Source organism: Oncorhynchus kisutch, linkage group LG10, assembly GCF_002021735.2.
Source record: "Oncorhynchus kisutch isolate 150728-3 linkage group LG10, Okis_V2, whole genome shotgun sequence".
Taxonomy (NCBI): Eukaryota; Metazoa; Chordata; class Actinopteri; order Salmoniformes; family Salmonidae; genus Oncorhynchus; species Oncorhynchus kisutch.
The window spans coordinates 52,477,071-52,491,229 of record NC_034183.2 but is presented as its reverse complement, the minus strand read 5'-3'; the positions used below and the strand labels follow the sequence as shown (position 1 = coordinate 52,491,229).

Genomic DNA, 14,159 nt, shown 5'->3' with positions numbered 1-14,159 from the left:
CTATACTTTAAAGAAACCTGTGAGCTTCCTCAACTCTGGAAGAAGGGCAGGTTCAGGGAGGGGAAGCGAGCACATAAGGTCCTAAAGAAGAACAAAACAGAGTCTGTCTCCTGTCCCGGCTCAAATATCGTCTCTTAGCATGCAAGGTAACATGTCGGGACGCGTCGATAAGCTAACTCGATTAATGTTTATTTTTATTTTTTTAAGATCATAAAAAGTCACAGCATTGGATTTTTGGTTTAGGACTTTCAGTTTGACTGATTTTTCTAGATACAAGCCGTAGCTTATTTTGCTCCTGTGTAAATTCAGGGCAGAGGATTGAAATGAACAAGACTGGACAAAATGCAGCCATGTAAAGCATGCATAAACAGGCGAAGGAAGGCTCACCTCATCAGTGAGGTTCCTTCAAGGTGTGTTTTTAGATGATCAAATTCTGTGCCTTTTCATACATTTGAAAAATATATATATATTTGGTTATGGTTGGGTCTAATCCACAGATATTATTATAAAATAGAGCCCTGGAGGATACGAGTAAGTTTTGTGTGGCTCCAGCACAGCTGTCTGATGCTCTGTGTTCTATCTAGTAAACACCTATGATATGACCTTTCAGGAACAGAGAGGAGTGTCTCAGCCGTAATGCCCAGTGTATTGTATTCATTCATGACATATTTTTTTTTTTCGCTCATTGAAATTGTTGTGTTGGGTCATTTTGTTTTCTTCGGGTTGCCTAAGTCCAAACTGTAAAAAAAAAAAAAAAAAATGGGGAAAACGCTTTCGGTGTCAACTGAAACGAGTAAAAGCAAATGTAGAAAGTATGTAGAAAAGATTATGGATGTGTAGAATTTCAGGAGATTCGCTTAGAATGCTAAAATACTTTATACGCCGCCAAGATGGGGGACCTCTAAAATGTAATGGGGGAGGCCTCAACAATCTTCTGCACCCCGTGACACACCTACCACCTTAAACCCCTTTTGATCCAGAAACATCTCTGCATGGTACACAGTGCACAACAGTCTTAGTTAGTTCAAAGGTCAGAATGCACTCCAGACACGTTGTCAGGCTGTGTGCACACCCGATAGGGACACTACTCGACTCACAAGGTTTTCAGTCACACACACACACACACACACAGTGTGTGTTGCCTCAGAGAGCCACCCATCTGGATGCCACTAACTCGGGGTTTCCCAAACTGGGTCCCCGGGACCCCAAGGGTTGCACGTTTTGTTTTTTGCCCTAGCCCTGATGCAGTCACACCCCCACAGGCACAAGCCTCATATGCAACCCTCCCCCCCCCAAATAGCCCCCTCCTGGCGATCTCATCAGGATCAACAGTGCCAACTCTCTGCACGCTAGTCTGCCTACTGCCTGTCAGCCCTGACCGGACCTTTCTACAGACACTGTTTATAACAGGCTCATTCAAATACACTGCGTCAACGGCTAACACTGATGATCTGTCAGTTGATCTTATTCAAATATGCCTTTCTGATACTGTCTGATCAGACAAACGAGTTGTGTAATTCACTGGTAGTGTCTAGAAATGGTTTCCTACTGAAATGAAATTAGGCCTTTTGAAACGGTCTGGCAAAATGTGGGTTGATTATATTTAAAAGCTGATTCATGTTGTCCGAAGGGTGAGCGTTCCCCCCCCCCCCCCCCCCTTCCCCTCCAGCCAGTCACCTCTAATTGTGACTCGGATCAGAGGCAGGGTCCATGGTGAAGTCAGTCACCTGAGGTTCTGTGCTCTGTATGTGTCTATAGAACTGGGACACTCGTTGCTCTCAATACTATGGCTCTATTAATAGGAGTACAGAGCGATTTGTTTCTCCTGTTCTCTGTGTGTGAGATGGAGGATTTAGGATGAGACTGTGGGAAAGGGACCGTTCAGGCGAAGTGGGGAAAGGGACCGTTCAGGCGAAGTGGGGAAAGGGACCGTCTCAGCTCTTCACAGTCAGGGATTTCAGAATGGTTTGGTGCCGGGCAGGCGGTGTCTCTGTCTAAGCACACTACAGCAGATCCACACACACACGCCATACCAAGTGGTCTGTGGATGAGTGTTAAGTGCATACTTTAGCGAGTGCTGTGGTTCTCCCGCTGGCCAACATAAGAGGTTGAGTGTGGTGAAAGCGACTGCATCGAGTTGGTCAATAATTAACTGTGGGCTTCAATGAGTTATTGTAGCGTTTCCCAAACTCGGTGCGCGTTTAGTTTTTTTGCCCTAGCACAACACAGCTGATTTCAAATTATCAACGCTTGATGATTGGTTGATTTTATTTGAATCAGCTGTGTAGGGCTAGGGCAAAAAACAAAACATGCAACCCTTGGGGTCCCGGGGACCCAGTTTGGGAAACCCTAAGTTAGTGACATCCAGATGGGGGGGCTCTCTGAGGCAACACACACTGTGTGTGTGTGTGTGTGACTGAAAACCTTGTGAGTCGAGTAGTGTCCCTATCGGGTGTGCACACAGCCTGACAACGTGTCTGGAGTGCCTCCTATAGCCTGGGGTCTGTCCGTACTGGCCGGGGTCTCGGTCACAGACAGAGGGATCGTTCGGCTGCCTGAGCGCATTCACGACATGTAGCCCTGGACCCCAGAGCTGCGCTGATTCAGGGAGAAAGTCCTGCTTTTAACAGCGTTACATTTTTCTCTGCCTCCGTGTCTGCAGTGTCCTGATTCTCTTACCGACTGCCAGATCCTGCCTCTCAGCCTCAGCACCCACACAAGCCCCGGATGGTTTTTCCTGGAGTCTGAACACTGACACTCTCGTCTTCTCGTTCTAAACGAATTTCTCCCCGCCTCGCTCAGTAGTGTGTTAGCCCCAGAGACGGTCATGGGCTCTGGGGGGGGGGGGGGCGTGGCCCTGACCTGGTGGAATGTGGGTTAGCAGGTTGGGTGAAGGCCGGGTATATATTTTTTTGACACGGCTGCAATCCAAGCCTGTTCTCTATGGCGCTGGAATTCGCCCAAGGTCAATATTGCGTTTACCCAGGTAAACACAGGATCAAAGTCCACTGCTGCCATTCAGCTCACCTTTACCCCTCCGCTTGAAGGCATTAGCACCCGCAGTCACACACCCCTCTGTCGGCCCTCCCTCTGTTCCATTTGTTTATCCAGCGCTTCTCCATAACACACGTTGGGATTACAGATTAGGGGTGATGCACAGAGGGAATGTCGAGAGTATGGTAACAGAGAGAGATGGGAGTTTAGACATCAGATCGGGATGAATATTTAGACAGACTAAAAATGGCCGCCACATCCGGAAACAGCTGAGGCCTAGATTTAGTAGAAATGGAATCCCCTGTGCGGGTAGTTATGTTTGCACTGTCAGGGATTTGACATGGCACAGCCACAGAGAGGGAGGGGCGAAGGCGATGCATCTGCCAGTGGGTCCCAACTCTCTGACTGGGCCTGTGTAGGCCCAGTGTGGTTGGGGTGTAGGTTTGGCCCAGTGTTGCTGGCTGGCTCTGGATCAGAGCTCCATTGACCAGGGCTCAGTGCCGGTGTCCAGAATGAGCCCCCACTCCTTTGTCTGCCTCAGCCCGGCTCTGCTGGTCAGCAGCTTCACACACACACACACACACACACACACACACACACACACACACACACAGCCCTGGGTGGTCTGTCCGTAAAGGCCAGTGTAAGAACACACCAGACCAGACTAGAATTCTGAAAAGGTATCAGAGTGAATAGGGGTCATGGATTTAAGCCAAATGCCTTTGTCCTGTAGTGGATTAACTGCTTCCAGGAAACCCTGCTATATGTTCTGGAAACACTCCTGGTTTTACAATCCTCCCCTCGTAACTGTGGTCGTCTTCTCTGTTCCATAGTGTTTATAATGTGTATCCCCGGCTGTCGTGGTGGATATCCTGACCCTCTCAGGACAGTGAGGAGAGAAGACGATTTATAGTCTGCTATATCAATATTATAATATTACTAATAATAATTAGTAGTGTGCTGCATGATTTTACTTACCCCCAGCCTGTATCACTGTAGAGCACACAGGGACCTGATGGATACCCCCAGCCTGTATCACTGTAGAGCACACAGGGACCTGATGGATACCCCCAGCCTGTATCACTGTAGAGCACACAGGGACCTGATGGATACCCCCAGCCTGTATCACTGTAGAGCACACAGGGACCTGATGGATACCCCCAGCCTGTGTCACTGTAGAGCACACAGGGACCTGATGGATACCCCCAGCCTGTATCACTGTAGAGCACACAGGGACCTAATGGAGACCCCCAGCCTGTGTCACTGTAGAGCACACAGGGACCTGATGGATACCCCCAGCCTGTGTCACTGTAGAGCACACAGGGACCTGATGGATACCCCCAGCCTGTGTCACTGTAGAGCACACAGGGACCTGATGGATACCCCCAGCCTGTATCACTGTAGAGCACACAGGGACCTAATGGAGACCCCCAGCCTGTGTCACTGTAGAGCACACAGGGACCTGATGGATACCCCCAGCCTGTGTCACTGTAGAGCACACAGGGACCTGATGGATACCCCCAGCCTGTGTCACTGTAGAGCACACAGGGACCTGATGGATACCCCCAGCCTGTGTCACTGTAGAGCACACAGGGACCTGATGGATACCCCCAGCCTGTATCACTGTAGAACACACAGGGACCTGATGGAGACCCCCAGCCTGTGTCACTGTAGAGCACACAGTGACCTGATGGAGACCCCCAGCCTGTATCACTGTAGAACACACAGGGATCTAATGAAGACCCCCAGCCTGTATCACTGTAGAGCACACAGGGACCTGATGGAGACCCCCAGCCTGTATCACTGTAGAACACACAGGGACCTGGTGGATACCCCCAGCCTGTATCACTGTAGAACACACAGGGACCTGATGGATACCCCCAGCCTGTATCACTGTAGAACACACAGGGACCTGATGGATACCCCCAGCCTTTATCACTGTAGAACACACGGGGACCTGATGGATACCCCCAGCCTGTATCACTGTAGAACACACAGGGACCTGATGGATACCCCCAGCCTTTATCACTGTAGAACACACAGGGACCTGATGGATACCCCCAGCCTGTATCACTGTAGAACACACAGGGACCTAATGGATACCCCCCGCCTGTATCACTGTAGAACACACAGGGACCTGATGGAGACCCCCAGCCTGTATCACTGTAGAACACACAGGGACCTAATGTAGACCCCCAGTCTGTATCACTGTAGAACACACAGGGACCTGGTGGATACCCCCAGCCTGTATCACTGTAGAACACACAGGGACCTGATGGATACCCCCAGCCTGTATCACTGTAGAACACACAGGGACCTGATGGATACCCCCAGCCTGTATCACTGTAGAACACACAGGGACCTGATGGATACCCCCAGCCTGTATCACTGTAGAACACACAGGGACCTGATGGATACCCCCAGCCTGTATCACTGTAGAACACACAGGGACCTAATGGATACCCCCAGCCTGTATCACTGTAGAACACACAGGGACCTAATGTAGACCCCCAGTCTGTATCACTGTAGAACACACAGGGACCTGATGGTTACCCCCAGCCTGTATCACTGTAGAACACACAGGGACCTGATGGAGACCCCCAGCCTGTATCACTGTAGAACACACAGGGACCTGGTGGATACCCCCAGCCTGTATCACTGTAGAACACACAGGGACCTGATGGATACCCCCAGCCTGTATCACTGTAGAACACACAGGGACCTAATGGATACCCCCCGCCTGTATCACTGTAGAACACACAGGGACCTAATGTAGACCCCCAGCCTGTATCACTGTAGAACACGGGGACCTAATGAAGACCCCCAGCCGTAATGCCCTTTTCCCACCACAGGGACACTGCACGATTTACTGTGTGTGTGTTTGAATGGTTATGTTTGCTGTGTGTCTGCTTCAGTGCGCTGACTTATTTGTGTGTGGAGAATGTTCAGTGAAAGAAAGACAGGAATAGTGAGAAACGGGGGGTGGCTGAGTAGAGAATACCCCTGAGCCGTGTTAATAAGGCCGGTTTCTTCCTCTTTCTTCCTCCCTCTGTATTTTTCCTTCCCTTGACGGCAGGAACGGCCAGATCATTCCCTCACTCATCCACCCCTCTCTCCTTCCCTTCGCCCTCTCCCTCCTTTCATGCTCCTTCCTCTTTCCCTCCAGCCTCCCTCCCTCGGTCCCCCTCTGAACCCTCAGGCCACAGATCAGCCTGCTGTCGAGAGAGAGAGAGAGAGAGAGGGGGGGTTTTGGGGTGAGACTAAGAAGGATAGGGCTGTTGTGAATATGGTTAGAGGGAGAGAAGCAGACCCAGGCTTGCAGAGATGAACAGATGGACAGACAGGAAGAGAAAGAGAGGGTCAAATCAAACTGAACACGGGTCTTCTCCAGTAGTCATCCAATCAGGGGAGCTCAATGTGCTCTGTTGGCAGTGTTGCGTATGGCTATAGGGGGCAGGGCAGGGAAACTGGTTCAGTCACTAGATGTGTGTGTGACCCATGTGTATTTCTGAGTAACGTTAGATCTCCACACAAGGCCAGGAATATCAAGGGGTTGTGACTTTGAAGCCCTGATTATGCTGCCAACTAGGTTAAACAACCTTTTTCCGGGACATTTGGCTCTTAATTTAACACCGTGTTTATCCTCAGCCGCTCGCATCATTGTGAAACCTGGCTGACCGTTTTCCCCGAGTGGCGTTTAATGGAATACGGAGGTGTGCTTGGATGCCTGGGTCAGTTGGAATGACTTTCCAACTGCACACAGCGACCTCGCCATCCACCCCGGCCGGGCTTTCTTACAGGCTGCTCAAACGAGCAGGTTTCATCACTAAAACACCATCTCAACTGTTCAGGGATCCTCAATGCTGCTTTGTTCTATGAGGGAGTTTAACTTTTACAGAAGATGGGTGCTGAGCCGGCGGGTGGGGTGCCACGGTGGGAGTTGGCAGTTGTCTCTAAAAGTGGACGTGGCTCTGTGCTCTAAACGGTGTCTAAGTCAGCCGCTGGGCTTCACGCATGGGTTTTGCTAACATGCTCGCCTCAGTCTCTCTCGCTCTCTTTCCGCACACTGCCACACGTCCCCCTGACATGGCTTATAAATAACCACTGTGTGGAGAGGTCCAGAGGAAGTGGTCTGGTGACCCTTAACCTCTTTGTGCCTCGACAAACAGATCTCTCTCTCTCTCTCTCTCTCCGTTCTCCCTCTTTTCTCCAGCTAAAATAGATGGTTATGGCCTTATTCATCCAAATATGTCACTTCCTGGTGTGAATATGCTGTGTGGTTTAGGTCCTCCATGCTAGCATTGAGAACAGTGAAACGAATGTCTAATTTTTCTCTCCCTCTCCCTCTCTCTGACAGTACTGGCACAAAGGATGCTTCAGCTGCGAGATCTGCAAAATGACTCTAAACATGAAGAATTACAAAGGCTTTGAAAAGAGACCATACTGCAATGCGTAAGTTGTCCCCAAGTGTGTATGTTTGAGAAAGGTAATAGACGTTGACAGAAGGCTCAGGTGTTCATCCCTCATACCAAACAGAAGTGGCCGGTTTAGCCTATTGCAGAAGACTGGTCCAGAGACTGACCCAAGGTTGTGTGTGTGTGTGATGTTACAGACCCCACTGTGTGTACTTTAGAGCAGTGTGGATGCTCCCTTATCTCCTTGCCTCCATTTGTGTCTTTGGCTCACCAAAGAGAAGGGCTGTGTGTGGTGTGGAAAAGAGCACGCTTTACACCCCCCCTCCTTCTCTGGGGGTCAACAAGAGAAATTCCAGAAATTCCTCAGCAGTGACGCACACCAGCCAACTCACGCTTCACACACACACTCCCACTCAAGCCCACGCTCCCACGGCTGGTTAGGAATCCTTGGAATCCCCCTCTCATTTTTGCCTCTTCTCACTGTGTGTGTTTGGGGAAAGAAGACGTGGCTTCATGTTCTGTTCATATACACACAGTTGGTCCCCCCTGCCCTCACGTACACACAGTTGGTCCCCCCTTCCCTCACGTACACACAGTTGGTCCCCCCTTCCCTCACGTACACACAGTTGGTCCCCCCCTTCCCTCACGTGCACACAGTTAGTCCCCCCTCTTCCCTCACGTGCACACAGTTGGTCCCCCCCCTTCCCTCACGTGCACACAGTTGGTCCCCTCGCGTGCACACAGTTGGTCCCCTCGCGTGCACACAGTTGGTCCCCTCGCGTGCACACAGTTGGTCCCCTCGCGTGCACACAGTTGGTCCCCTCGCGTGCACACAGTTGGTCCCCTCGCGTGCACACAGTTGGTCCCCTCGCGTGCACACAGTTGGTCCCCTCGCGTGCACACAGTTGGTCCCCTCGCGTGCACACAGTTGGTCCCCTCGCGTACACACAGTTGGTCCCCTCGCGTACACACAGTTGGTCCCCTCGCGTACACACAGTTGGTCCCCTCGCGTACACACAGTTGGTCCCCTCGCGTACACACAGTTGGTCCCCTCGCGTACACACAGTTGGTCCCCTCGCGTACACACAGTTGGTCCCCTCGCGTACACACAGTTGGTCCCCGTCCCCCCCTTCCCTCATGTACACACAGTTAGTTACATGCATGCACTTAATATATACATGCCAGGAAAACACAAACTATATTTTACTAATGTTACACCCTTGCAACCTCCTCCTCCGCTTCTCAATACGCTTGTCCCTCTGCCCAGAATCCAACCAGGAACACACACACACACACACACACACACACACACACACACACACACACACATGTTCATTTTGAATACTGGAGAGTAGGGATTTTCCCATGAATTTCTCCAGTCGCTCTTAGATCCCGATCTTTCAGAGAGATCATGCGGCTTTGCCTTTGGCAGGATCATCTCTATTCTCTCCTCAGACCTCCGTTCTCGCTATCCCTCCTTCAGGAAGCAGGCCCCTCCAGACTGTGTATTGCTCTTCTTTCCATTTCTGTAAACCCCTATCCGTCAGAGTGTAAACCCCTATCCGTCAGAGTGTAAACCCCTATCCGTCAGAGTGTAAACCCCTATCCGTCAGAGTGTAAACCCCTATCCGTCAGAGTGTAAACCCCTATCCGTCAGAGTGTAAACCCCTATCCGTCAGAGTGTAAACCCCTATCCGTCAGAGTGTAAACCCCTATCCGTCAGAGTGTAAACCCCTATCCGTCAGAGTGTAAACCCCTATCCGTCAGAGTGTAAACCCCTATCCGTCAGAGTGTAAACCCCTATCCGTCAGAGTGTAAACCCCTATCCGCCAGAGTGTAAACCCCTACCTGTGGAGGAGACTCCCTCTCCAGGGAAGGAATGCTGGCTCTAACTCCACTCGCGCCAAGTTGTGGTTTTACTGTGGTAAACTATGCTATCATCACAGTTTTATGTCTGTCAGCAGCTGATAGACGCCTGTTTGTTTTCACTGAACGCTGCCCACCCACAGCTGGGCTGAGAATCCCTGTGCCCTGATTAGTCGGCCAGCTCAAAAGGGGATTGCGGGAGATTTAGGAGGACGGACAGATTGGACGTTTTTCTTGACGATTTGTTTCCATGGGGTTTGAGAGCGAGAGCGAGAGCGCGCCTTGGGCAAGCTACTGTCATACCGCTGTTGTTCTCATGACCCCTGGATTCATGGGCGCTGCAAACCAAACTTTTAATGGAATCAATAGTGTTTAGAGGCAGTTTCACCTTGACCAGTCTCACCATGTTCTATAGCAGGCAAACTCAAATCTGGACCTCCCAAGTCCGTTCCACTGTTGTTTTAGGCCCGGGAACTGCCAGGGATCTCACCATACGATGTTATCACTGTACTTAAGTGCCCGTACGATATGCATTGCGACGCACCATTCTATATGCATTGCGATTCAATACCGATTTTTGATGTTCCAAAAATATTGCTCTGTGTCTGCTGGAGAGTGTGAGTGAGAGAGATTTGATCCGTCATGGAAATAAGTGCTGAAAACATCTTGGCTCACTGTTTAAAAAGATGGAGAACAAGGAATTGGATGAGAGGGACCGGCGTTTTGGTGCAGGTACAGCTGAGTAGCACCAGCTAACCCCACCTTTTTTGTGATTTTTATATTTACAAATCGCTACTTTGAGTCAAAGTTCTACTGCTGATTTATCAATCTCCCCCTCTTATCTTTGACTGCCACCCCTTTTGGGTGCAATGAATTATCAGGACGGGCAGAACAGAAACCCAGCAGTACCCCGGACCTCCAGGCTCAGATTTGAAGAGCCCTGTTCTCTAAGTCACACAGTAGGCAAGTTTTCCTTTCAAATTGTGTGCAACTGTATAGTTAATGATTTAACAGAAGTCAACACCAGCCATTCGTTCAGAGAGAATAACATAATCCCAGTGTTGTCACAGCACAGGCTACTTTCCACAGTTTGCCCAAGTGCTCAGTGGCAGGTCTTGATAGAAACTGAGTTGGATAAGAACCCAGTCAGTGAAACATCTCAGCCAGACATGTTTTAGCATTTTAGACTCGGTCTAACGGCTTCTGTCGGTCTCCCTGTGTGGACGTCAGTCAGACGAGAATTCACAACGGCTCGGGCCTTAGCAGAACACAGAGCTGTCTACACCAGCTCAGTCCCACCGATAAAACCAGAGGTTTACTACCATATATCTACTCTATAGTACTCTGCCCCAACCTACCTCAGAGTAGCTGCCATTTGACGTTTTGCCTAACCGTGATCCAGGGTCACATCAGGTTTTCTCATCCCATTTTAAGGGTTAGGCTAATTAATTTAGCATTGGGGGTAAACTGATCCTAGATCAGCTACTTTGTCCTTGAGTGCCCCCTATGGACAGGAGTGGGTGTGGCCTTCCAGAAAGTTATTTTTCCACCCGCTCCTAGTTCCACTATGCTAATAGCCCTCACTCTCTCCTGGGCAGTGGGTTAGTTCCTGTTCCATCATGTTGACTGTTACAGAGCAGTAGTGTGTGTTTGTGGCTGTCATTGATGAGCAGGGGGAGGCCGTGTGTGACTCCTAACCTCGTTACACTGCAGCCTGACAGAGGAGTGTTGTTGGTTACTGACTCCAGACTCATGCATGTACAGGCATTACATAGCCTTCGTGCGCGCGGCACACACGTTCTTGTATGTCTAACTTTGTGGGGGGACAGAATTCAGTCCCGTTCAAAATCCTGTCTTCCTTAACCCCAAACCTAGCTCTTAACCCTAATTCTAACACTAGTTCTAACCTTTCACCCTAAACCCCCTAGAAATAGCATTTCACCTTGTGGGGACAAACAAAATGTTCCCAATAATTTTTGTTTTGTTTACTTTTCTTGTGGGGACTTCTGGGACAAACGAGTATAGTTAAACTTGTCCACACACAAACTGCACACCAATACAAGCTCAAACACACAATGGGTATTGGGTGTCTGTGTGCCAGCTGCACACTCGTCTCTCTGTTCCACGCTGCAGCAGCCTAAAGCACAAAGGTGCTCTGTAGAGCACACGCTGGCCACCGCCACAAACCAACCAGACACACCCGTGTCCCCAAACAAAACCTACAAACAATCGGTTTACCCGAGCCGCCCAGTCACACTCCTCGTGCGCTAAGGAACAGCGCCGCAGGCTACCACAGGATGCTGCTACCAAACGTAACCCATGACAATGGCAAACTGAGGCTTCAGCTCTCTCAGCCTGATCGAAGCTGCCACTAGCACGGCCAACCGTCACATTTGAATGGGAACTGAGAGCAGCACCCTCTCTGCCTCTTCAGGAACGTGTGTGTTTGAGCATTCTGTGCTGTGTGTGCGCTTGCGTGCTCGAGTGCAAGGAGGGTTGCACGTGGCCTAGCCGTTAGAGGGTTTCCAGTTCGAAATCCCGGGTCCGACAGGAAAAATCGCCCAGGACGTGAGCTGGCAACCAGAAGGTTGCTGGTGTCAAATCCTAGATGCTTTTGCCTGCCGTTGTGCCCTTGAGCAAGGCCCTCGACCCCCACACAACAACAGCTCCCTGGTTGCTCAGTGTGGCAGCCCCCCCACACCTCTCCAAAAACCTGTCTGTGTGTCTTTCGGAGGGGTTGGGTTAAAAGCAGAAGTCACGTTTTGGTTGGTCCTCGTGTGTAATTGACCAGGAAAGTAATCTTAATATCACACAGTGCCTGCAAAGTGCTCTGTTCAGCACTTTCACAGTACTATGGGCTCACACTCCCCCTCTGCTGTTTGAGCTGTGTGTTGGGTTTAAAAGTGCTTGTTAATTAGTTTCTCATTCCTGGTAGTAGATAATTGCACCGCTTTCTTCAGAAGGCCTCGTCGTTTGAGGATTAAAGCTCGTCCATCTCTCTACATAAGTTTAAATGGAAATTCAATGTGTTTACCAGGTCGTCAAGGAAACACAAAACATATTACCTAACTGGGATACCCCGAGGCATGGAGAGGGGGGGAGATTGTGGTCGTCCCACCCCCTGTGGCATGCTGGGTAGTGGAGTCCATATGAGCAGCTAGATTCAGTTGAGTTTTTTTTTTCCCTTTCTGTGTTGACCTGAACCTCGTTGTGCTTCTCGTTGCCTTCAGGACAACTGGGTGAACTGGCAGGCAGCATAAGGAGGAGTGCAGCTGAGTTTAGCAGGAAAAGCTCTGGTGTATAAAAACATACTTGTACGCATCGCTTACACAGATCAGGAATCAAGCAAGCAAGTCTGCAGTACGGGGCTTTTGGAATTGTGCCCGGTGTGTATGTAGAATGTGTTTGGGTCTGTGAAGCATGCTTTTGAGGCAGAGCGTTTTTCAAGGGCAGTGGGAGGTGGGACTGGCTGGCTCGGTTCCGTGTGTGTGGTTGACCAGACCAGAAATCCCCCAAAAACCCATTCAAGAAGAGCTTTGTGTTCATGCTCTGGTGGAGGAGAAAACCATGACAATTTTCCCTGTGACTGTGTTTCTCCCTGGCCCCCTCTCTCTCTCCCTGTGTTGCATTCTGTTACTCTTCCTGTTGTCCTCCATGGGGGGGGGTGTTTCCACACCTGCTTTGACTCTCAACCAGGCATTTAGTAACCTTTGAAAGAAACAGCTCCCCACAATCCATACCCCCCCCCCCCCCCCCCCCGCCGGTGACAGGGGCCCCCATAGAAACAGACTTTATGTGTTCTGTTAGAGATGTCATCTGTCTGCAGGGGTTCCTAATTCACACTGGAGACAAACTCTTAACAATGACTGAGGGTTATTTGAACTGCCTTGCTTTCCTTAAAATCCTAGCCCCCTTAAAGTCAAATCTGGACCTCGAAGCCAGCTCCATTGCTTTTTAAAAAGAATTCCCCTCTCACCAGGGACTGTTCTTATTTTGACTATGTTCTACATGTAGAATAATCGTGAAGGCATCAAAACTATGAAATAACACAGATGGAATCCTGTAGTAAACAAAAAAGTGCTAAACAAATCAAAATAAATGTTATACTTGAGATTATTCATATAGCCACCATTTGCCTTGATGACAGCTTTGCACACTCTTGGCCTTCCCTCAACCAGCTTCACCTGGAATGCTTTTCCAACAGTCTTGGAAGGAGTTCCCACATATACTGAGCACTTGTTGGCTGCTTTTCTTTCACTCTGCGGAGCTGACCCATCCCAAACCATTTCAATTTGATTGAGGTCGGGGGATACGCCATCACTTTCCTTCTTGGTAAAATAGCCCTTACACAGCCTGGAGGTGTGTTGGGTCATTGTCCTGTTGAAAAACAAATGATAGTCCCACAAAGCCCAAACCAGATGGGATGTTGTATTGCTGCAGAATGCTGTGGTAGCCATGCTGGTTAAGTTTGCCTTGAATTCTAAATAAATCACTGACAGTGTCACCAGCAAAGCAGCGCCCACACCATAACACCACCACCTCCATGCTTCATGGTGGGAAATACACATGCGGAGATCATCCGTTCACCCACACTGTGTCTCACAAGGACACTGTGGTTGGAACCAAAAATCTCTAATTTGGACTCCAGACCAAAGGACACATTTCCACCGGTCTAATGTCCATTGCTTGTGTTACTTGGCCCAATCAAGTCTCTTCTTATTTGTGTCTATTAGTAGTGGTTTCTTTGCGGCAATTCGGGCCGTGAAGGCCTGATTTCATGCTGTCTCTGAACAGTTGATGTTTAGATGTGTCTGTTACTTGAACTCTGAAACATTTATTTGGGCTGCAGTTTCTGAGACTGGTAACTCTAATGAACTTATCCTC

The 14,159-nt window shown here is 49.7% G+C and overlaps 1 protein-coding gene across 1 annotated transcript in view; it reads left to right on the top strand.

The window, feature by feature from the left end:
• LOC109898384 (LIM and SH3 domain protein 1) overlaps nucleotides 1-14,159 on the top strand; it is a 37,589-nt gene that overhangs the window by 3,291 nt on the left and 20,139 nt on the right. Inside the window, exon 2 of the mRNA XM_020493345.2 lies at nucleotides 7,352-7,446. Coding sequence (XP_020348934.1) covers nucleotides 7,352-7,446 — 95 coding nt within the window. The remainder of the gene's footprint in view (nucleotides 1-7,351; nucleotides 7,447-14,159) is intronic.